Source organism: Apium graveolens, chromosome 8 (assembly GCF_009905375.1).
Source record: "Apium graveolens cultivar Ventura chromosome 8, ASM990537v1, whole genome shotgun sequence".
NCBI lineage: Eukaryota > Viridiplantae > Streptophyta > Magnoliopsida > Apiales > Apiaceae > Apium > Apium graveolens.
The window spans coordinates 225,672,765-225,699,077 of NC_133654.1; the positions used below are offsets into that span (position 1 = coordinate 225,672,765).

Here is a 26,313-nt window from a genome sequence, read left to right on the forward strand (position 1 = left end):
CTAAGTGTATACCATCATCAAATCTTAAATTATTTGAAATCTATGGAACTTGGTACGCCACGATGGGTGGCGTGTATACCTTCCAATATTCGTAATTTTTCCTTGAATATAATACTTCAATTCAATATTTATCAATAGTTTGATTTCCAGGTAGTGGAGGAGTCACATCGGTCTCGCTTAAAACCCACAGCCTTACAAGTTCGATGAACCCATTTTTGACAAAATCGCCCCAAATCAGAAATAAAGAAAATCCGTATTTATTCCTTTCAAAATTTATTAATTTAAGAAGTTTGTTCTAGTAATTTCTTTAACATTCTAAACACCATAAATTACATGCCGCGATGGGTGACGTATATATAATTTATATTCGTCTTTATGTTAAATTACCTACAACCAATAATGGAGACCATGGGATTTAATTTCATATTAATTCCCTCTCCCACTTAGAATTTTTTTTTATTAAAATTGAGGAATTTTAAAATTAAATGGGGCCCTATGTTGTTATAATTATGTCTAATCATGCATTCAAAATACACACATAATTTTAGCAACATATAACATTTAATTAAAGCAATAAATAAAATTTATGTCAATGTCTTCCTAATTAAGTTAAACATGTAATTTTAAAAGAATTACACATATAATTAACGACACACATAATCAATAAATTAAAGCAATAATTAAAATTTAATGGAAAAAATTAAAATAAATTTTCCACAATTATGGCCCTTGAAAAAAAATCCAGATCTCAAAAAAAAATCTGCCCTAAGCGCGCCCCGACGCCCCCAGCAGCCCCAGCAGCCCCAGCAGCCCCAGCAGCCCCCACCAGCCCCAGCAGCCCCAGCAGTCCCTGCTGCCGCAGCGGCCCCAGCGGCCCCAGCAGCCCCAGCAGTCCCAGCTGCCACAGCGGCCCCAGCAGCCCCAGCTGCCGCAGCGACTGCAGCGCAAGCGCCTGTTGCTTTTCTGTGAGTTTTGTTTTGATTTTGTTCGATCCAAACATCAACAGCAGCCCCTTGTAATCGCACAGCGGAACAAAAAACTACCGGAATTGATTTCCGATCGCATATAACTATTACAAAATACCCGGAACAATTATAAAAAAAATAGATCTAATACAAAACTAATTTTGTAAAATCTATTCTAACACGATCAACCCTCGTGTAAATTACAACCACGATTAAACCACGTGGAAACCAAAACAAAAATTAACCACGATTAAACCACGTGGGATCCAAACACATAATTAAAATATACATGGCCATAATAGTGGATTAACAACCTGCATCAAAACCGGTACAAACAAAACACTATATACACGCATATATAATTACGACATGGACATTATATCATAAAACGTAGAACCCATTACCAGGCTCTTGATACCAATTATTGGGAACCACGGACTTAGGGTGTTACTACGTTTTACGATAAAGATTACGAAAAAATGATTACCTTGTTAATGGTTGATTCCACGCTCTTCTATTGTATTCCCAAATTCCCTTGAGCGAAGTGTGGCCTCCGTCTTCTCAAGTTATCCTCTCTTCTTGCTCCTTGGTGGCTACAATATGTTTTCACACAATTCCAAGCAAGAAGAGAATAAGAATATATATAGGCTACAATAGGGACCATGGATAATTAGGTTGGGCCTTCTAATTACATCTTGAGCCTAGCCCAATGTAATTAAATACAATCCACTAAAGAATTAATATTTACACTACCTTTCCTAATACCGTAATTTAATTAATTCGGTTCCAATATTATTTCCTTATTAAATTCCCCATGTTTAAAATATCATATGTCCATTAATTAAATAAATTACTGATAATTTATTTAATTAATATCTTTTATCCTTGATCATCCACTCAACCTTTATTTAATTATGCCAGAATAAATTCCACCTGCAGAGTTTCACATAATTAAATCTTTTTGAGCTTTCAAGTGGACATCATTAACCCGAATATTATCAGGACATGGATTCCTTCAATAAATAATATCCACCATGTATATAATTCCATCACCCAAAATATAATGATATAATTCAAAAGAATTATTTCATATATAAATCAAAGCATGTAAATAATATACACGTGTCAATTACTATTTCCGGATTAAGAACCTAAGCATTAATAATAACATAGAATCTTAGTTCTCCTTCTTAATCAGTATTAAGGGAACAATTCTAAATTTGATCCTGTTCAATATACACAAAGTATACTAGTATTATTTATTAGTCAATATAAACTAATCTAAATAATACTACAGTCATACCAGTGGATTGTCCAACACCACCTGTGCTGTGAACCTTATTATATTATATAACCGTTTTTAACAATCTAATATTCTGTATCCCATTTGATACTAGATTGTTCACAATATATAATATTAGACAACATGTAAACATTCAAATGATTCTCAAATAAACTGGCCAGAAATAAATGTACATACTTCAAATAAATATTTTCAGTATACACTAACAATCTCCCACTTATACTCAAAATATTCTATGTATACATCAGTGTTTATTTAATACACTATTACATAAAAATCTATGTGTCCATCCATCTGACTCCTATCACTTCCACATGCTTGTCAAAAACCTTGGTTGGCAAGCTCTTTGTGAAAGGATCTGCTCGGTTGTCTTCTGATGATATGTGAGCCACAACTATATCCCCTCGCTTTACGATTCCTCGTATGAGATGATATTTACGTTCAATATGTTTAGCTGCTTTGTGGTCTCGCGGTTCCTTTGAATTTGCCACAGCACCAATGTTATCACAATGCACCGTCAAGCTCCTAGGCAAATTAGACACCACATCTAAGTCCAAAAGGAAGTTCCTGAACCTTACAGCCTCCTTGGCAGCCTCAGAGGCCGCCACGTACTCGGCCTCCATGGTGGAGTCTGCAATGCATTTCTGCTTTACACTCCTCCATATAACGGCTCCACCTCCCAAAGTAAAAATATATCCCGAGGTTGATTTCCTCTTATCCCTATTTGATTGGAAATCTGAATCAGTATATCCCAAAGGAAATAGATCTGAGGCCTTGTAAATTAACATATACTCCTTAGTCCTTCTCAGGTACTTGAGTATAGTTTTTAATGCACTCCAATGTTCCTGACCTGGGTTCGACTGATATCTACTAACCATGCCTACAACAAAGCAGATGTCAGGCCTCGTACATAACATAGCATACATTAAGCTTCCACATGCTGAAGCATAAGGAACTGCTTTCATGCTCTCTATATCCTTAGGTGTCGAATGACAATGCTTCTTAGATAGAGCAACTCCATGCTTAAAAGGTAAAAAACCTTTCTTGGAGTTCTGCATGTTAAAACGAGCTAATACTTCATCAATGTAGGGCTCTTGAGATAAATTCAACATCCTTTTCTTGCGATCCCTTATAACTTTGATCCCAAGGATGTATTCCGCTTCACCTAAGTCCTTCATGTCAAATTGTTTGAACAACTATGCCTTTACTGATGACAACATCTCAATATTGTTTCCAATGAGTAAAATATCATCTACATATAGTACTAGAAAAACCACTGCATTACCTTCACTTCTCTTATACACGCACGATTCGCTTGGACTTTGATTAAATCCATATGACTGGACTGCCTGATCAAAATGAATATTCCAGTCTCTAGAAGCTTGTTTAAGTCCATAAATAGACCTTTTAAGCTTACATACCAGATGCTCTTGGCCTTCCTTAATGAATCCTTTTGGTTGCTGCATATAGATGGTTTCTTCAAGACTTCCATTAGGAAAAGCTGTCTTGACATCCATTTGCCAAATCTCATAATCGAGATGAGCTGCTATAGATAAAAGAATACGGATTGACTTAAGCATGACTATCGGTGAAAAGGTTTCCTCATAATCGATACCTTCTTTCTGAGTATACCGTTTCGCAACAAGTCTTGCTTTCCAGGCTTTCACCATTTTATCTAATCCCCTCTTTTTATTGTAGATCCACTTACATCCATTAGGTTTTATACCTTTGGGTGGTTCCACAAGCTCCCAGACCTGATTAGAATACATTTATTCTATCTCAGATTCCATCGCCTTTTGCCAAAGATCTGCATCTTTGTCTTGTACTGCCTCTTCGTATGTACGGGGATCGTCATCATGTTCACCAGGGACCAAGTCTGAAGACTCTCCCAAAAACATGAATCTATCAGGCTGTTGAACAACCCTCCCACTACGATGAGGCACTGGTGCGGTATTAGTGACAGGTTGTACATTATGTTGTGGTTTTTCTACTTGTACTACACCTTCATGGGTATTATTTGTCCCTCCCACTAGTTCCTCTAAAATGACACTACTCATGGATTTGTGATTCATTATATAGTCCTCCTCCAAGAATCTTGCATTGGTGCTAACAATGACATACCGATTCTTTGGACTATAAAATAAATATCCTTTCGTTCCCATGGGGGAGCAGCAACTCAGGGGGAGCAGGAAGAGGAACTATAGTTCACACTCAACATAATACTAAACAAGGGGAAACATCAAGATCTTATCTGCCTAGACAAATAGTATGGAATATAGACCATCTTTGATTATTGATGATTCTGAAACAGGAGTGAGGACTAGACGTGTCACACATAATAAATGTCACTTTTAAGGGTTTCTTTCAGAAATGGAACCTAAGAAAGTGGATGAGGCACTTGAAGATCCAGATTGGATTATTTCTATGCAAGAAGATCTCAACCAGTTTGAGAGGAAGAAAGTATGGAAGCTGGTACCCCGACTAAAAGACAAGTCAGTGATGGGAACCACGTGAATATTCAAAAAAAAGTTAGATGAAGATGGCATTATAACGAGAAACAAGGCTAGACTGGTAGCTAAAGGTTACTCTCAGGTAGAGGAAATAGATTATGATGAAACATATGCTCCAATAGTAATGATTGAGGCAATCAGGATGTTTCTGGCATTCACAGCACATTCAGACTTCAAAGTTTATCAAACGGATGTGAAAAGTGCATTCCTGAATGAAGAGTTCGAAGAAGAAGTGTATGTGAAATAAACTCCAGGTTTTGAAGATCCAAATCTAGTAGATTTTGTATAATTTATATTCAAAGCTCTTTATGGACTCAAGCAAGCACCAAAGATATGGTATAACACTCTCTCAAAATTTCTACTTGAAAGTGGTTTTACTGGAGGCGTTGTAGATAAAACTCTGTTTCATAAAATACATAAAACTGATATGATATTAGTTCAAGTATATGTTGACGACATTATATTTGGTTCTAATAATGATGATCTTTGCAAGAGATTTTTTAAGCTAATGCAGAGTAAGTATTGAATGAGCATGATGGGAGAGTTGAACTAATTTCTTGGATTACAAGCGAGTCAAAGCATAAATGGTACATTCATTTGTCAATCCAAGTATATCATAAAACTTCTCAATAAGTACAATATGGAGTATTCAACTCCGGAAAAGACTCCAATGCCAACAGCCTCTAAGCTTGATCAGGATAAAACCGGTAAGAAGGTTGACATCACAAGCTATGGAGGTATGATAGGCTCATTATTATATCTTACAGCAAGTAGGCCAGATATTATATTTGCAACATGCTTATGTGCTAGATTTTGAGCTAATCATAAAGAATCTCATCTTATAGCTGTTAAACAGATTTTTAGGTATCTTAAGGCCAAATCTTGGTATTTGGTACCTTAAAGGTACATGTTTTGACCTTGTTGTCTATACAGATTCAGATTTTTCTGGTTGTAAGATTGATCAGAAAAGTACTTTAGGAAGCTGTCAGTTTCTTGGAAGAAGGTTGGTATCCTGGCATAGAAGGAAGCAACACTCGGTATCCACATCACCTACTGAAGCTGAATACATAGCTGCTGGAAGCTGTTGTGCTCAAATCTTATGGATAATGTAACGTAATATGTAACCGATGAAATATAACTCAACATGAAATACAAACAGATAAATAACATTAACTGTGAAGCACATGAACCCTGAAGATGAAGACTGGATAAATACAAATAATCAAAAAATGGAATTAATGCTCTAAGTCTGTAACCAGGTCATGAAAAGAATTTCATTAATATGATCAAGCCTTCGTGAAGAATAAAATGTCAAAGGACTTTCAGTGTCAGTGAAATTTATTGATTTGAAGTATTAAATATCAGGGGTTCAGTGATGGAAGCAATGAATGACCAACAAAGTTGTATTAACTCAGTATTGCAAAGAGATTGAGTTAAATCAATTAAGTGCTAGTTGTTTGTGAACCAGACCAGTGCACCAAGCATCAACACATCAGAATAGAATTAATTTGATCATGTAGAAGATTTGAAGGTGGTACAATATAAAGGGGTTCAAGAGATTGAAAAATTGTCCAATTCAAAATATTTCGAAGAAATATATTTTACCATGTGGTCGCAACCTAAAAGATATTTCTAAGAAAACCATTCTTCCTTAAGGTCGCAAGTTAGAAAATCTACTAAGACAAAACCTACCCCTATGGTCGCAAGTAAGGAAAATATTTGTCCAAGTCAAAGTGTCACTAGTGCTCGCAACTCAGGAAGTTATCTAAGGCAAAAAGACTTCCCCTTCTATGCGCAACTTAGAGTTACTTGGAAAAGGAAATCAATCCCTTGTACTCGCAACTTAGGAGATAAACAAAGGAAGGTTGTGTTCCCTGTGTGCACAAGTAAGAAGGAAACAAAGGAAAATAATTCCCCCTCTTGTTACCAGTTAAAGTTGGTAATTTTAGTGGATGGAGAAACAATTGAATTGTTTACTTTACTGAAATTAAGCCACATGTCCAAACAATTAAAAGTCTACATAAATAGAAGCAGAATGAAATTAATTCATTCAGTTATCTTCCTCAGCTCCCAAGTATATTTTACGAAGCTTCATTGAAGACCAAATTTATTAGCTTGTAAACATACTGTTATGCTTTTAAATTTATTGTAGCGAATTATTTGACTTATTATAGTGTAACAAACTCAAGGTTTATATTAATAAAATAATATTATTCCTCAAATTGTTTTGTTTCTATTTTGATTCCGTAAATTGAACAAAGAACTTATAACGAATCGAAAAAGATTGTAGGTATCGTATCCAACCCCCCCTTCTACGATATTTTGGGACTAACAGATGACATATTGGTCAAAAGCCTAGCCAAGACCGATCACACTGATCACCTCAGAGAGTCATTCGAAGTGCTGAGGCACCATAAGATGATGTTGAACCCTTCCAATTGCGCCTTTGGCATTGGGTCTGGAAAGTTTTTGGGTCACATGGTCTCGAAAAGAGGAATATAGGCAAAACCTGACAAAATAAAAGCTATCCTAGACATGGAGCCACCTTACTCCATAAAAGATGTTCAGAAATTGACGGGGATAATCACAGCCTTAAGGAGGTTCATCTCGAAGTCTGGAGACAAGTGTCTACCCTTTTTCAAAACTTTGAAGAAGGTGAAGAATTTTGAATGGACTGCTGAAATCCAAGAGGCCTTTGAACAACAGAAGGTGTATATGAGTAAAGCCCCATTGTTGGCCAGACCAAGTCCAGAGAACATCCTTTACATGTACCTTGCGGTCTCTGAGCAAGCCGTGAGTGTTGTTTTGGTGAAGGATGAACAAAAGGTTCTAAAGTCTATCTACTATGTAAGCAAAGTGCACAACGGAGCTGAGTTGAACTACTTCACCACCGAGAAGTTTGCGCTCGCCCTCATAACAACCTCCAGGAAGCTACGACCGTACTTTCAGACACAGAAAGTAGAAGTCCTGACGAACCAACCCTTGAAAAGCATTCTTCCCAACCCTAAAGCGAGTGTAAGGCTAATAAAATGGGCAATTGAGTTGGGAAAATTTGATATCAAGTATAAGCCTAGGACAACCATCAAGGCTCAGGCATTAGCAGACTTCGTGGTCGAATGCACCATTAATGACCAAGAAGTCGGGGGTAAGAGATAGTAACCCTAGAAGAAGTAGAGAAGGATAAAGAAGAAGACTTGACTCTAAAGGAGTATGAGGTTCTCCATTTTGATGGAGCATCCAAAAAAAAAATCTAGTGGTGCATGCCTAGTCTTGCAAAGCCCTGAATCTTAAAATATGTGGAGATTCAAGGCTTGTTGTTGCCCAAGTCAATGGGGAGTTTGAGGCCAAAGATGATGCCATGGTCAAGTATCTAAGTGTCGTGAAAGGAATACTGACTCAATTTGATGAATGATACGCATAATATGTTCCAAGATAGGAGAACACTACAATCGATGCTCTTTCCAAGTTCGCCTCATCTGAAATCAAGAACTATCCAAGAAGTACCTACTTCCAAGTCATGAGGACCCCGACAATTCATGTTATAAACTTGATAACACCAATTGGATTGACTAGCTGACTGAATCCATCAAGAACCACCTTAAGACAGGTTGGCTCCCAGACAATACCCAAGAGGCACACAAGTTATCAGTGAGAGCGTTGAGGTATAATCGAAGGCCTTTTATACAAAATGTATTTTGTGTTCCCATATGAAGTGCTTAAGACCTCACAAGGCAGAAGAGGCACTGAAGGAAACCCATGAAGGGATTTGTGGACAGCACTTGGGGGCAGGGCCCTCACTCATAAAATAACCCAGCCGGGGTTCTACTGGCCAACAATGTTAGCCGATGTAAAAGCTTATGTGAAGAAGTGTGATAGATTCCAGAATCATGGTCTTGTTGTTCGACTCCCCCATCCCCTTCATGATGGGGAATGGACATACTAGGTCCCTTTTTCTGTAGAATCAGGACAAATAAAGTTCATCGTGGTCGCCATTGACTACTTCAATAAGTGGATTAAGGCCAAGGCACTGGCCAAGATAATCACCAAGCAGATTTCTTAATTTTTCTGGGAGAATGTGATATGTCACCTTGGAATCCCATGCATCCTCGTTACGGATAATGAGCAACGGTTCAATAATGAAGAATTTAAGGAGTATTGTAATGATAACAATATAGAACTCCGATTCACCTCAGTTGCCCATCCCCAAGAAAATGGGGTAGATAGAGGTCGCTAATCAGATCATCCGTGATGGACTTAAAAAGAGGGTTGAACGCTCGAGAAACACTTGGGTGAATGAATTTCTACCTATACTCTGGGCATATCATACTACCTGCAAAGTTACAACTGAAGCTACCCTATTCATGTTGTCCTACGGAACCGAGGTAGTGGTGCCTCTTGAGATCACCCGCTGATCATCGAAGGTTAAAAAATATGAACCTGAGACTAATGAAGAAGGCATGAGGCTCACTCTCGACTTTATTGACAAAGTCAGAGACAAAGCCAACGCCCATAATGCAGAACATTAGAGAAGAGCCTCCATCTGCTATAATAGAAGGGTTAAAGACAGGTTTTTCCAGCAAGGAGACTTGGTTTTGAGGAAGATTGAAGCATCAGGAGTTGGAGAGAAAGGGAAGATAGCCCCGAATTGGGAAGGACCTTACAAGGTCAAAAAGACACTAGAACGGGGATCCTACAAGTTGGAAACTTTGAGCGGATATGAGGTCCCTCGAACCTGGCACGCATCAAACCTAAGGGTTTATCATGTCTAGCACAAGCAACTTATGTTTCTAGTACTTAGTAATATGCGTAGTAATAAGGTCGATGAAACTATTTCTATTCTATGTAAGGGTTGAACCCATTTTTCAGGATAATATCTATCTATGCAAGTTTGCTTTATCATCTTATCTATCAATTATTTATGTATGAGCATTGGATAAGTATAAGCCATGAAAGGACAAATACCGAAAATAAAAGACAAGTAAATAAACAGGCCAGTACTGCATAAAAGATAAAAGATCCCGAAGGATCACATGTCAATCCCGAAGGGCAATTAGGAAACAAATCTGAGATATCTTAAGGCCACACATGGCCACGAATAAATAAGTCTTAAATCAAAGCCACAAGCGGAAATCTAGGTCATGCAAGGCCGTGAAATTACTCCTCAGAGGAGCCTTGTTCTTCTTCCTCACCCAGTCTGCGCCGTCTTGGTGATCTCCCTGTCATCCCCATCTTCACTAGTCTCGCTACCAGAGCTCCCTAAAGAGGAAGAGGAGAAACACTCATTCTGAATCCTCTTTCCTTGAATGGGCTCACGAACCTTCCCATACAAGGGACCTTTGGACGGCGCCTTCACATTTGGGCTTCCTCGAGCAGGGGCTTTCCCTTTGACTTTGTCATGAACAGACGCTTTCCCCCTGGAGCTAGAGCGGTTTGAGCTAGTGACGGAATATTGAGGAGCCACGATTGGCCCCGAGTCAGGTAAATGAGCAACATGGTAGTATCAGATGAAGCCTAAGGACTACGAAAGTCTTCTGGCTGAAAAACGTCAGGATAAACACCATGGACCTTATTAACGGCCAAATTCCAACCAAGTGACGTGTTCACCGGACGCATCTCATTATCATGTTGGTCTATCAGCTAAAGGAAATCATATGTCTGATGGTAAAGATTAACCATTGTATCACACTCCATCTTCTTCCTCCTTGCGAGGCTGTCATGCTGCTTTTAAAGCGCATCTTTGCTGTCCTCAGCCACCATAGCCCTTGACTCCCACTCATTAGATTCTTTCTCCCACTTATTATTTGATTTTTATAAGTCAATGTTATGTGTCATCAGATTGCTCCTTTGAAGATCTAAGGCGTTGAAATGAGCATTGGCCTGAAAGAGAGTGGGTAAGCATCAGAGAGTTAGTAAAGCCAATTGGACCAATCAGAGTAAGTTCAAGAAGAGCCTAAAAATATATTAGAATAGTTTAAACGTGCTAAAAAATAAATTTAGCATACCTGATACAAGGCATGAGCCCCCAACATATCCGCCTCTAAAAGCTTGTTAGGGGTGGTGACCTCAATCAAGTCATGAGCTGTGATGGCACACCTAGACCAGTCTAGAACAAGTTCTGGACTCCCGTCCATAGAGTCCTGGATATATATTCCCCAACCGGGCTTAAAAGGAGTTTTTCTGTTTCCATCAGATCCTTTGACCCTCTTCTTTCCTCTAGAGGACTCTTCTAAGAAAGCGGGAATCTTAGGAGGAAGATGGCTTGCTTCCTTAACATCTTGATTAAGCATTCTCTGTGTGGGCTTGATCCCCTTCTTGGTGAACTCTACGTCCAAGACATCAGTAGCTGATATAAAATAAGAAAAATATTGGTATAAGAACAAACTTGTTCAAATTTAAGAATAAATAATTAAAATACCCCCAAGTGAAAGACCACTAAGTCCAGCTTCAACTAGCGCTCTCTCAGTCAGAACATGACTAAGGTGAGTCCGGCCCTTGTCACTAATGAGAGCGTCTCGGGCATAAAATTTGGGAATAGTAAGTTTTAAAATAAGGCCAGGATGATCAACTACATTGTTAAAGCTAGACACAAGAAAATGCTCCTAAAGGTGGTGGTGCTTAAAGGAATTTCCAACTGATGGCATCTAACTATGAACACAATAATCAAAGTCCAAACGTTCAGGTAGAGTTGGAAAGGATGAGCTCTTATCTCTGAAATTAGCTCCACGATAAAGGATGGTCGGGAAACCTTAGTCCTGCAAGAATAGAGCTCCTGAATACACATAAACGAGTTGGGCTCAATGACAAGTTCGGTCGTTATCACGGGCCATATGAACTTTCATCCCACGGGGGAAGCTATATGTTTGTTTGATGTGCCTAGACTCCTTCTTCTTGAGCTCACTAACGTGGCTAAAAGCATCAAGATGAACACTGAACGGGAACTCCTCGACTAAGTATTGGAACATATTTGATGAGCTAAAAGTTGTTGATCAAGATTTCAAAGACATAAAACAATTAAGAAGCATACCTCATTGCGAACTTGCCTTCGTTCGACGGGAAATCATCTCAGAAATGGAGCGATAAGGGATGTTGTTCCCACCATCATTGCCGCCGAGGCCATCATAAGAAGGGTCGTTGTGTCCTCCAAACATCTTCAAGAAGAGTTTGAGTAAAGCTTGAAAAAGTTGAAGAAGATAAAACTAGAGAGAATTTAAGAAGTTAGGAAATGAGAAGTGAATGATAATGAATGCTTCCCCCTCCTTTTATGAGAAAATGGGGTACCTGCTAAAGCAGGTCACCACTCAGGATGGTTCGCGTTTGTAGGTTGTTTACAGGTTAAATGCCTACAGACGACTAAAACTACCTGAAGAAAATAGAAAAATCGTCTAACTAACAAATAAAAGCTCCGTCGGGGCAGAATTTGGGGGAGTAATAGCTAAAGTCTTGAGTACGCTTAATTAAAGTTAATATCAAGGGTTAGTCTCTAATTAGGATTAACGATACTAATCTCCCTAATTAAGCAAATGAATTGGGAAACTTGGAATTGAATTTCTAAGAAAACTAATTTCAAACATTTGAAGGCTTTTCAGCCATTGTAGTCACCCTGAACGCTCTCGGAAGAGTGGACTCGAAAAAGTAAGATTACATTTGAAGGCTTTTCAACCGTGGTAGTCACCCCGGACACTTTCGTAAAAGTGGACTCAGACGAGTAAGTTACATTTGAAGGCTTTTCAGTCGTGGTTGCCACCCCGAGTGCTTCCAGAAGAGTGGACTCGGAAGTGTAAGATTACATTTGAAGGCTTTTCAGCCATGGTAGTCACCTCGAATGCTCTCGGAATAGTGGACTCGGAAGAGTAAGATTACATTTGAAGGCTTTTCAGTCGTGGTAGTCACCCCGAACACTCTCGGAAGAGTGGACTCGAAATAGTAAGATTACATTTGAAGGCTTTTCAGCCGTGGTTGCCACCCCGAGCGCTCCCAGAAGAGTGAACTCGGAAGAGTAAGATTATATTTGAAGGTTTTTCAGCCGGGGTAGTCACCTTGGCCGAGGAGGCTCTAGAGGAGCCCCGGCCGAGTAGGAATGACCATATAACAAAAGAATAAGGATTTTTCGAAAAATCAGTAAAAGAGGCCCCGATCATACCCCCAGCCGAGCTGGGGGGCATGAAGCACCCCTAGGCCGAGTGGCCTCCAAGGGAGTCCCTTGGCCACCGTCGCCTGGATGGAGACGGAAAGAAAAAGGAAGAAAAATTTTCAGCCAAGGGGGCATGATGGCCACCCCTGGCCGAGTGGCTTTGGCCGATTCCCTCAGCCACCGTCGCCTAGACGACGACGATTTTTTTTCCTGATTTTTTTGCAAAAAGGTCAAAATTTTCAGATTTACTAATTAGCCTTAATTAGGTCCGATTAATTAGGCCCGATTAGCAAAAGCTAACCCCAATTAGGGCCATTTTGCCTCGATTAAGGAAAATTAGCGTAATATAGCTTATAATTAGCCTATATTAAGGATAATTAGCAACTTACGCTCAATAATCATCCGCGATTAAGGCCAATTAGCATATGTTATCTCAAAATTAGGCTATGTTAAGCCTGGTTAGCAACTATTAGCCTGAAATTATCCCCGATTAGGGCCGATTAGCCTCATTTAAGGTCAATTAGCCCCGATTAGGGTATGTTTGTGGCTTTCACCTTATAATTAACCTTGGAAAAGGTTAAGAGATGATCAACACCCGACATATAGCCCCCATTAAGGCAATTTAGCATTAAATGCTATTCAATTAGCCACACAAAGGCCTAAAAAGTGAAATATCACTTAACAATAAATAATTCATTATGAATGTGTAGGCCGCTCCACACTTCATAATATGACCGAACCCAAGAAGGGAAGAAACTACCCCCGAGTCACGATTAGGCCATTATAACTTTCATGAAAACTTAAGAAGTTTTCCCGAAAGTTAGGGGGCAAATGATATGGATGAAAAGTAATTCGTAAAGACAAGTTGAATTAATTGTGTCCTAAAGTTGACCGGTCAAGTATGTTACGCCACAACCCAAAGTAGGTCGTCACGCCCCAGTATGAGTTTTGATAATCTAAGTAGGCTGAGACGACCATGACCCAAAGTGGGTCGTGTAGCCAACGACCCGAAGTCAGCCACGTGATAGGCCCGCCGAGCAGACCTGAGAATAAGGTCCATAATGACACCAACGTCGTATCCAACATGGAAATAGACTCCTCTAGGAAGGATCCAGAATCCACCGTTTAGGAGTGTCGTACTTACCATCTAAGTAGAAGACTTTTCCACTAAGTCTGCCTACCCCAGTGTAACCCCATACTTTATATCTATATAAAGGGCTCTACCTCACAACCCAGAACTATATTTTTGGCTTAATTCTCTACAACACAAAGATACGTAGGCATCTTGCGAGGACATCCAGTCCCCAACGCGAGAACAACCATTAAAGCTCGAAGCTCAACAACTCTAGCATTAATTACAATCACGACCCTAATTTTTATTCCACCACAGAATGGATCCAATTAAATAATATAATTTAGTGTATTTATATATATTAATTAATTTAAATTAAATATATGTTATTAGTAATAAAAATTAGGATAAACTATATCTATTGATCTATTGTATATATTCCATCATAAATGTATAATACTCGATTACAATTTGATTAACCATGCTTCATATCGTGTATATTTAACGAAATATTACATATATGTTAATTAAAAAAATATTATATAATAATATGATACAAAGTAGCAAATTTAAAAGAAAAATATGATTATAAGTTATTAGTTAGTGTCAGTAATTGAAAGACCAAATATTTATTCGTTTAAAGACACACAAGGATACATAATGTGTATGATTAACAACACATATGATTTAAGTAGCACAGTGGTTAAAACTCTTGCAAAATTATTGTAAGACCTAGGTTCGGTTACCTAGAAAAATATGTTTTCTAATAAGTATCACATATAAGGGTAAAATACATATAAGGGTAAAATAGTCATTTCAATGAGAATAAAAAATCTCATGAATATTTTCACTATGTTCTCCTATTATATATAGAAGAGATAGATGTACATATGTATGTATTTGTGTGTGTATGTGTATATATATATGTATGCATGTGTTAATTTGTATGTAAGTATATATTTATTGTATGTATGTATGTGTATATATATGTATGTATGCATGTGTTAATCTGTATATAAGTATATACTAGTATATAACCCATGCGATGAACTGTCAATTTTATCATTATATATTATAAATTATAATTTTAATAATATGTTGTTCGTAGGATTCGATTTTATATTACTTGAATAATAATATTTAATATTATATTTAACGGTTCTCATCAATTTAATCTGATGGTTCTAGATTGAGTGACCAAGGACAAACAACCAAACTTTTAATGTTTCGTCTTTAATATAATAATATAGATTTCTTGTATGTATGTTTGCATGTATGTAGGCATTAATCTATGTATTCACATTGATAATAGATATATATATATATAGATTGGTGTGCCCCCGCATCCTTTGAATTTTTAACAAAGCAATAAAGGGATATAAAAGATTTCAGAAACAATTCAGATTATGACTGAGCATTTGGTCGGTTCGGTTCGATTGAAATAACCGAAAACCGAAATGATAAAAATTTACAAACGAAACCGAACCAAACTAATAAATAAACCGAACTGGACCGAACCGAAAAAAATCAATTAATTCGGTTCAGTTGTACTTAAAATCGAATTTTAACAAAATCTTAAATAAAATACAAATAGTTGACTCTAAAACTTAATTTCAAAAAACGAGTAAAGCAGGACCTCAGACTAACAAACCTAGGTATTTATAAATATGCGTACTAATATTGTCTGGAACTTGAATGTCTTAGTTTATAGATCCGAGTTTGTATGATCAAAATGGGGATCAACGGTAGTGATTAGTGAATCATGTATATATCTATGAGTTTGGAAGTGTTAATAATATAAATGAACTTTAATGTGGAGGTGTAGACACGAGACTATTATGCAGAAGAGAACAGGCTATTATACATGTTTGATATGTATATATAATTTATGTATTGAACTAGTGATAAGCAAACTTCGATTTATCCGATTAAACCGAATTTTTTTTTGAAAATCGAATCAAACCGATTTTTATTTTGGTTCAAACCGAAAAATAATCAAAATAAAAAAAGCTGCAAAGAAAGCGAGTTTGAATGTTACCCACCCCTATAACTATAAAGGAAATGAATGAGATAGAAGAAAGAAAATGAGTGAGATTGAAGGCTATCCTATCTTCCTAGATCCCTGGTAAGACGCTTGGAAGGATCAATGTCTTTGCCTTTTGGTTACAGAGTCTTTCCTTCCCTTCCTTCCAAGCCGCTTTCAAAGCAATAGGAAGACACCAAATTTTTTTAAAAACTTAAACCAAACTGAATTTTAGTTCTATTTTTTGATTTCGATTCGGTTTTGCTCGGCCCTAGTTCAAGCAATGGAAAAATCACTTAGCCCATGATCCTTGGCCTGGTCAACCACTTAGCCGTTGGACTGGGTTCTTGTGGATAATGAGGCTGATGGGTTTACAACCCAAAAGGGCCACTTATCATTTTCGTCCCAACACCCGGATGGGCCTCCATTACTATTAATAAGACTGATACATTAATTATAGTTTAAAAACAACTATCTGTTATTTCTAATATCAAGGAAAAACCGTTTCTTTAAGATTGATTTTTTTAAAAAATAAAAAGATAATTCTAATAACTTAAATAAAAATGTAAAATTGGCATAAGCATGAAAAGATAAGGATTGCCAGTTCACTTTCGAACAAAATATATGTCATCATCTGACTTCAAGGATCCGTTTAATTTGATTAAGGATATCTTGTATGATTCTTGTTCCATCCAAGTCTAATGTTTCATTCAAAACCATTTTTTCATTATTTAATTCAAACCTCTAAAACTGAAGCCCGATATTCTGATAATTTAATTAATAAAAAAATAACGATATAATATACCTAGATTTTACCGCCCAGGACAATATTATAGGTGTTGCCATCTGGATTTAACATTCGTTAAATAATATATATAAGGAATAAAAATTAGTAATCAGAACTAAACAGTTTTGATGCCGATTAGGCAATAACGAATAACTTAAAACCACGCCGAATCTGACTCGAAACAACAAAATATTTTGTACTATTTTCGTCCCTAAATGTCCCGGTTCATTTTGACTTTTTACTATTCAAACTATATTATTTAACTGAAATTTTTATGAATTATATACTTAATAAAAATAAATTTATATCCCATTAGAAATTACATATAATCTATTATAATAATTTTTTTTTAATTTTTGTAAACAACAAATGAATAATTTTTAATGTCAAGTACAGGTCAATTTACCTGCTAAAAAATAGAGAATGACATCTAAAATATTACCGTACATTCCTGAAAAGTTACAAGGGGGCCTACACAAAACGAGACACACCAAAAGCACGTGTATATTTACACACTCTCCTATTATATCCAAAAAATACACACACACATTCACCAAACATACATACATTTCTCTCGTCACTCTCCAAAAATCACACCAAAACCAATTCACACACACACTGTGTGTCAAATACACACACAAACACTTACAATTTACACATACACAGACGATGAAGCTGATGAATTTTCTGTTGATAATGGCGATGTCGCGGAAGTTGACCGGAGAGTCCTCGTCGTCGATAGAATTCGGGACGTTTTTGTGGTACTTGTACGCCGGAATATCGTGTTTGCTCGTACTATTCGCCGGAATTATGTCCGGACTTACCTTGGGGTTGATGTCACTCGGTCTTGTTGAGCTCGAGATTTTACAGCGTAGTGGAACTCCTAAGGAGAAACAACAAGCTGGTACTCATTTAATTCTGTATCTCTTTTGCTCAATCTGTGTGTATATATTCGTGTTTTTAGTTTGTAAGTGTTAATTGTGTATATGTTTGTTGGTTGATTGATGATGACGTGTAATTTGTTAATTATGATGTTGATTAAGTGTGCAATTTGTAGATGGAGTGGTTTTTGATATGTGTAGTGTGCGGAGTAGATTATGATTGATGAATGTCAGTTACGAAGTTTAGTTTTGAGACGAGTTTATCTCGTTCCTAATTTTGAGTTTGATTTTGTATTGGTGTGTTTTTTGGAGTTGCTAGGATTGTGTAGAAATGAATATTGTGTGTCGGAGTAGATGAATTACGGTACATTTATTGTAAGTGATGGTTTTTTTTAGGTCTTGTGTTTGTTGTATGTGCTGATTTGAAAAATTAGTATTACGGTTTCTCGTTTGGTATTGAGGTTGGTTATGATAATATGAGAGATGTTTCTTTCTTGATTTGTAAGAGCACGATGGTTGTGCAAAAACTAGTAGTGTTTTCAGTGTAAAACTAGGGACTTGTGTTACAAAATTGAGATGATAATTGTTGGTGAAGCATGATTGGACTGCGATTTTTGAAAGATTTTATGTGTTTGAATTTAGTCGAGGAACTATTAACAAACTTATGGGGTGTATTCATGGGGATTTAAAAGATTTTTTTTGGAATTTAGAAATCAAGGGCATTCAGTTTTAATTAGGATTCCAAAATGCCGTTTTAAAATCTATATGTATTCAAGTTGAATTAAAATAATTCATTAAAGATTTCGAGGATTTAATAAAATGGTGGATTTGCTAGTGCATTTTATAAGTTTTGAAATCCCGATAAAATCTATGACATTTGATGGATTTGTAAGAAATGTTCCTAAATCCGTTGGTGACTCTACATCAACTCTACAAAGTTTTACATCAAAAATTAGCAAAAATCATTTAAAATCCATAAAAAAACTATTAATCCATTAGATTCTGAATTGAATACACCACCTACCTTATTAACTTTGCTTCTTTCATGCTAGTAGTAGTGTCCTGATATGCTTGACTATGAAGTAATGCGACTAAAAAACATATGGGTGTTCGATTCTAATCAAGCTCTAACGAACTTTAGAAGATACAATTATAACAAAAAACTATGCTGTATAATACTTCAATTGAAAGTGTTTCTGTCACTAGCATGGTTACATAAAAATTTTTTGTCACGTTTCTGTTATCCTTGTTAATATATTTCTTTTTTCAGCTGTAATCCTTCCAGTTGTTCAGAAGCAACACCAGCTCCTTGTGACGTTGCTCCTCTGTAATGCAGCAGCCATGGAGGTCTGAGACTATGGCATCTCCAGTTTTTAGTTAATTCGTTGGAAATATTGAAATACAGTTATATCTTTTCCCTATATTACATAACACTTTTGTTTTTCTGTCAAATAGTAGAACTAAGTAGAATTTTTGAAACAGTTGAGATATAAAGATAGATGTTTTCCTGTTATGGATTATGGATAGAATAAAAATTGAAAAAAGTACCATAAAGTTAACTGGAGGATGTGCTTACGTAAAACTACATTTGAATATGTAACCAAAATCAGCAAGAGATTTGAGATTCTGAATTGCTGGAGAAACTGTGAAACCAAATTGATAAAAGATTGGTTTGAGTTTCTAAACAAGAAGTTCAATTTATATCGAAGGTTTTAATTTTTGTCATTGCTCAGAAATTGTTGTTATTCGGGCTTTTAGGTTGTTACACAGGAAATGATAGATTTGAAATGAATGTAATTGATCTCGAAGAGAGTGCATAAATGGTTTGATAGCGCAATGCGCAGTTGCCGCATACAAATTTTGTGCGCTGTCACTTATGTACAGTTGTCCTTGAACTGAAAAACTTATATAAAGTAACAAGCCCAAACACACTTGCGTGGAAAGGAAGATATCAGCAATTTAACTTTCCTTCTACAAATAAGAAACTTGTCTGAATTCGAAGTTGGCTGGAATTTACATGTATTCTTAATTTTTTAATTTTTTGATGGGAATTTATTCTTTCTACATCTGGATAGACACTCGTACAAATAATACGCTGATAATATTTTATAATTGAATCACAAAATGTAGGCCTTGCCTCTGTACTTGGATAAGATTTTCAATCAGGCTGTGGCGATCTTGCTCTCTGTAACTTTTGTTCTATTCTTTGGAGAGGTAAATTACTATATTTCATTATATATTATACCAAGTTTCAATGTTTATACTTTTCGATTTTAATGGAGCTTGATTTTGTTTATGATTTGATTTTACTTGTCAGGTTATCCCACAGGCAATATGTAGTAGATATGGACTAGCTGTAGGTGCTAACCTGGTTTGGCTAGTACGGTTTTTGATGTTAATTTGTTATCCAATTTCTTGCCCTATTGGGAAGGTAATTGGCCACTTATAGGACATAGTTTCTTTCCTTTTTTGTTTGATGGTTACTTTCCACTATGTGCTATAAGAAAAAGAAAAAAACACACATTAAGTAATCTAATAAACTTCATTTGTCAAGATGAGTTTATTTTTCTCGGGCTGGTTTATAATATATTGGTCCATCTTATGTTCCGATAAGGTAGTTCTTTAATGTTAACTAAACAGTGTTCTTGTTCCAGATTCTTGATTGTGTGTTAGGACATAATGAAGCATTATTTCGGCGATCTCAACTGAAAGCCCTTGTTTCCATCCACAGCAAGGATGTAAGTATATTTCTTTTTTCCGAACTAAGTCGTGCATGTAGCGAAATTTCAGAGACTTGTTCAGTTATTGAAATTTAAAAATTGTATACTCTTCGAGTGTGCTTAAATGCTGAATTTTCTTCATGCCATAATGTGCTATGTATCAAATTTCAGGAAGGTAAGGGAGGTGAGCTTACGCATGATGAGACAACCATTATTAGTGGTGCACTAGACTTAACTGAGAAGGTAATTATCACCCAGTTCAAATTCACTTGATCATGGTTAGCTCCGGCCAGTTTACATTATAAACTCTAGCACAAAGGCACCAAACGCTGCAATTTTTCCGTCACTTCAAATAGATAAATGTTTCACCTATTATACTTTTTTATGAAGTAGTAATTTATTATACAACAGCACATCTGTAAGGAGTTGCAGAATTTTAGTGTTAATTTATCATATTTGTGACAGACTGCTCAGGAAGCTATGACACCAATTGAATCAACATTTTCTTTGGACGTCAATTCAAAGTTGGACTGGTACGTGTATTAAATTTAATGCGAGTTACGACTGAGTTGACTTGTTCAGTTCGACTATGTAAACTCAGTTTTAAAATAAAAGCATGGATTAGGAAGGTATTTAACTCAAATCTGCGGGTTTTAGTTGTGTTTAAAAAGATCACTGCGATTTGAGCTTGTTAAATGCCTGTTCCTGTAGAGTTATTTAGAATTAGTCTAGGACTCTGCATCAGTAACGAAAAACTTCGTCTACTGAACATGTTAGCCATATTATATCATTCTCATCATATTCACCAAAACGTAAAACTGGTACTGGCTGATTGCTTATACAAATAGCTTTAAGCTGTCCATCTGTATATATAATATATCCATGTATATGTTTATGAAACACAAATTTTAATTCCTCAGAGTTTTCTTAAAGAGGGACAGATAATGGTTTCACCAACATTGTTGCTTTCGTTTCCATCCATCAATTCGCTGAAAGTAATGATGTGCTTGTTATAAGCTATATTACTGAAGTAATTCTAGATAATATGATAAATACTGTGCATTTGTATAGTGGCTAAAAAATGGAGAAAAATTTGTTTATTAATGTGCATTTCTATTGAAACTGAATCAGTCTACCTGCAACTTATTTCACTACTTTTTCTTTACTTGTCACGATTCTTTAAGTTGGAGGTTTTTATCATATTGATTGATGTAATCTTTTCCTATAACGGGTGCTGAAATATTAATGAAAGAAATCGTACAGCAGATTATCGTGATTTTTCTGTTTACTCATCAACTTGATATAACAGGGAGGCAATGGGGAAAATTCTGGCTAGGGGCCACAGCCGTGTTCCTGTTTATTCTGGAAACCCGAAGAACATTATTGGACTATTACTGGTATGTTTATCTTCCTAAATGTAAGTACCAGTATCTTGCCTATCAAATAAGAGAAAGAGGAAGTGCGTGAGCACGACGTTCCTGAAATTTTCTCATATACACCATTTCCGAGAGTAAAGTTTGCTCAGAAAAGGTTTACAATGTAATTTAGTAGTTCGGACATGTCTTTTTACTCGGACTTTACTTCTTTAGTCTCCTCCTATCACAAGATACCTCAATATTTCACCAGATTATCAATTTAACTCTTTCCATAGAGTTTGTCCATGAACTTTGTTTGTGAGTGATTTAGTAATATACGTAATTGGGAAATGAAAATCATGTTCAAAGATGAATGAGATGTAGCAACTTTTCCTTCTTCAGATATCTAATATTTCATATTTTCAAGAGTGGCACAGTAGAGTATGTGCTGTAGTGCCTCTTCTGCATTCTCATTGATTACAATATTACTTAATCTTTACATGTTAAATGTATCAGGTGAAAAGTCTTCTTACAGTGAGGGCTGAAACTGAGACTCCAGTCAGTGCTGTTTCTATCCGAAGAATACCACGGTGAGATCACTTGATTGTATCATGCTAATGCATTTCTTTGTTTACCAGTGACTAAATTTGTATACATTCTGAGCATGTGTCCAGGGTTCCTGCGGATATGCCTCTGTATGACATACTGAATGAATTTCAAAAGGGTAGCAGTCATATGGCAGCTGTTGTAAAATCCAAAAAGAGCATGAAACCTCCATCAGCGGATGAAGAAAAAATCACTGATAGAACAATTTCTGAAACGAGTTCTCAGTCAAGTTCCCTGCTATTCAAGAAGAACAAGTCGGAAAGCGTTATTGTTGATATTGAGAAAACTGCAATACCAGCGAATGATGACTTGCAGATTGCTGTAAATAGTGATATAAGTACTACTGGAAACACTAATTTTTGTGAGGATATTGAGGATGGAGAAGTTATCGGAATTATCACTTTAGAAGATGTATTTGAAGAACTTCTCCAGGTATCTATCACTATCCATATACTTTCCACTTCTTCTAGCTCTGCTTCTATTAGTTTCAGCAGCACATTTTTACTCTTGATATGCTATATTGTAAATGCAGGAGGAGATTGTGGATGAGACAGATGAATATGTTGATGTACATAAAAGGTAATTGGATTACTTCAAAATTGCAAAATACCTAATCTGAGAACCAATTTTGACATTGTATTAAAGCATAAATATATTAAATTTGAAGGAATATCTCTATTTGTAGGATTCGGGTCGCTGCAGCTGCAGCTGCTTCTTCGGTGGCACGTGCCCCCTCAATTCGAAAGTTGAATGCCCTTAAAGGAGCTGTAAGTAAAGATTATTGCAATTAATTAATTTCTTAAATTTTAATACAACTATGAAGATGTTTTACCTGTGTAAAACCAAAGTGGTCTATGATTTAATATCTGCTATGGGACTTCATCTGGATCTGCTAAAATAAATACAACCCATTATCGTTACTTGCATATAAAGGCACTAATAAGCTCTTAGTCAATCATTTATTTATATTTAAAATGATGCATTGATATTAGCATCACTACTTGACATATATTGTGTGGTAACATAAGAATTAACATATATGGTATGGAAATGAATGTGTTGGAGTTTATTGTTTGTCGTGTAATGTACCTAATTAAAAATTGTTAGTCAATTAAATATCATATGCTTATATCTTCTTCTTTTCTTCTTGTTGGAAGGCAACCGAGTTCTATTTATTATGTGGCTTATTTGTATAGTTTCGAGTTTTCATTCCTACCTCTCCTTTAACAAACATTTTTAAAACTGACTACGAGAATGCCTCACTACATTTCTATCATTTTTTCATAGATGTTCCTTGTATGATCCTTGGTGAATTCCTTCTTCCTCAGTAATATTATGTTCCTCAGTATATCTGTGGTGATTTGATAATTTCATCTACTACCACCGTAGTCAGTGGAAGAACCTGGAATTAGTGGGCATTCCTATTTTTGTTCCTCAGCATTTAGTTGCAGGAACTCTTCATTGTTACTTTTGTCAAATGAACCAAAATGAACTTGGTGTTTGTATTTTTTTTTACAGATTTTTCTAAATGGTTGTGTGTTTTACTATTTTACTGTGGCTCAGTTTTATCTGAATTCCGTGTTTGTTTCAGGGAGGGCAAAGTAGGAAAGGGTTGAAGGTAAACGAAGACAATCCGAATTCAACAGGACAAGGAAGTCTGGCTGAGCCTCTGCTTCGTAAGAAACAGTGAGCATTGTGTTGGAAGTTTAGGTTGTAGTCATGAATTCTGGGAGGAAAATGTTTTATAGTTTTATAGTTGGGTTCAGAGTTTCTGTAGACACAGTTTAAAGAGGATGTTGTGGTCCAGGTGGTTTTAATATTACAATGGCTGCGTTCTATGCGCTCTGCAGTTGGGGTGTTTACTCCCAACTGAAGTTGTTAAATCTTGCCCCCAACCACAAGAGTTTAAAGGTCCATTATACAGTAAAGATGTTTGATGTATGAATATAGTGTACTCAAAGGACTTGTCTTTTTTGTTCTTCCCTTCGTCAATTTTTTTTTATTAACAAATGATATCATTTGTTTTTCGAATGCAGTGTTGGTAAACGGATTTTACTTGTTTCTTACATGTTCTTTTTGCTGGTCTGAAATACAAGGTATTGCGCAGAGCAAACACCTCTTCCTCTGCGATTTCTTCCTCGTGGAATCGATATTGTCAATGCGCATGCAATACTTTTCTGCATTAGTTTATGAATCACATATACTGGAATCTCGCGTTGTATAGGAAACCAAGAGATCAGGGACTTTATATTGTTACACTTGTTTGTCATGCTTATAACATAAGCTTTCCACTTGGTGCAAATAATTAGAGACAAACAACATCATCCACAGAAGTGCATACAATGTAAAATCATATGTAGACATTTATGTACTTCTCTGAGTATGATGTGCCTCAACGATAGATAATAGCCACATTCACAAAGAAACAAGTTAATAGTGATGAGGATGGGAAAAGACCTGGCTCCAGCTATTGGGATTCGTATCTACCACTCTTTCAAAATATTTGGCCGTACTATTTCGGCAAAAGCTTGTGCAACAATATCTACCTACATGTGATTACTTTCTGGTTTTGCACCAGAGACGATCTTGCCGATTTTATAGCCTTGAAAAAAAGATCGCCAAAATGCTTATTTCTTATTTCTCTTGCCTTCTCATCCCATATTTTTCTCTTCCAAAAAATTTGGGGAGCAGCACAACTTAACTATCTCATTCAATGTGAATCACAACATTTTTTTTGTTAATACATAAGAATATTGAAAACACAGGGACATAATTAATGTCCTACACTTATAAAATTTGTGTAATATAAGAGCATTTTCAATAGCTAAAATGGTTGGTTAAATAATATAAAATAGTGATTATTTAAATTTTACTGAACATGTAAAGAGATTGTAATTCAGCTTTAGTTATAATAATTGACTATATTTTAAAAATAATATTTTATTATTATTTCTATTTGTTATAAGTATAATATTTTATTTCATATGGTAAGAGCATCTCCAAGGGGATTAGTTATTTTCATTAGTTAAATTAGGATAAAATAGATATTATCTAAATTTTGTTGAATCTTTTAAGAAATTTTGCTTTAATGGTACTAACTATAATGGTTAGCCATATTTGAAAAATATTATTGATTGTTATTTTTAAATTTTAATGGTTTTATTCATATTTTATATCTATCTTTTGAAAAAAAAGAGGTTGTAAATGAATTACCAATATTTTTAAATTTTTTTAATTTAATACAAATAAAAAAATATACAATTAATAATTTTTTTTGATATAATTGTTACAATCTATACATCTGAAAAACTAGTTAACAAACATTACATATATATTATAAAATATTTACTAATTTTATTTATTATTGTTTATAAGTATTTTTTTATAAATACATAATTTACATTAAAATAGTTATAAAAGTAATTAATAAATTTAGTTAACAGTGAATTTTTTAAACAAACAATGATTTTTTTTTATAATAAAATAATTTTACACTTAACATCAAATAAAACTAAAATATAATATTTAAAAGTAATACATATATATATATATTATAATACATATTATAACTATTAAATTATGAATATATATTTTGGAGGGAAATGACCTGGATTTCATATAAATAATGGATTTTCATGTCTTGGTTATCTAAAAGTTTTGCTAACAGATATCTAAGTATCTGCATCTGAAATTTTTAGCTGCCAGCTAGATTTTATAACTAACAGATGGATCCCAGAGATGCACTAACAGGTGATTTGACACATAGCTACAGGTGTTCAATAAATATGGTGTTTGACTAAAATTTTAGCTAATAATTTTATATCATTGGAGTGCATAATATTTTTACATAATCTCTATAATAATATTTATGAAATGACACATAAAACTTTTGACTAAAATTTTAGCTAATAATTTTATATCATTGGAGTGCATAATATATTTTTTTAATCTCTATAATAA

At 35.5% G+C, this 26,313-nt stretch overlaps 1 protein-coding gene across 1 annotated transcript; it reads left to right on the forward strand.

Annotated features, from left to right (window-relative positions):
• Positions 1–17,324: 17,324 nt before the first annotated feature.
• Positions 17,325–24,332, forward strand: LOC141678275 (DUF21 domain-containing protein At4g14240-like). The gene is made up of 13 exons (XM_074484554.1): positions 17,325–17,695; positions 18,943–19,019; positions 19,803–19,886; positions 19,990–20,103; positions 20,327–20,410; positions 20,564–20,635; positions 20,858–20,925; positions 21,702–21,789; positions 22,264–22,337; positions 22,422–22,785; positions 22,886–22,932; positions 23,039–23,120; positions 23,945–24,332. Exons 1-13 carry the CDS (start codon positions 17,461–17,463, stop codon positions 24,041–24,043), a joined length of 1,488 nt encoding a protein of 495 aa, XP_074340655.1. The 5' UTR covers positions 17,325–17,460; the 3' UTR covers positions 24,044–24,332.
• Positions 24,333–26,313: the final 1,981 nt, after the last annotated feature.

Excerpts from the sequence above, each read along its gene's own strand:
- LOC141678275 (XM_074484554.1), top strand. The coding sequence starts at position 17,461 with ATGAAGCTGATGAATTTTCTGTTGATAATGGCGATGTCGCGGAAGTTG. Across the intron at positions 19,887-19,989 it reads TTGTTCTATTCTTTGGAGAG|GTTATCCCACAGGCAATATG; the intron begins GTAAATTACTAT and ends TTTACTTGTCAG. Across the intron at positions 20,926-21,701 it reads GTCAATTCAAAGTTGGACTG|GGAGGCAATGGGGAAAATTC; the intron begins GTACGTGTATTA and ends TTGATATAACAG.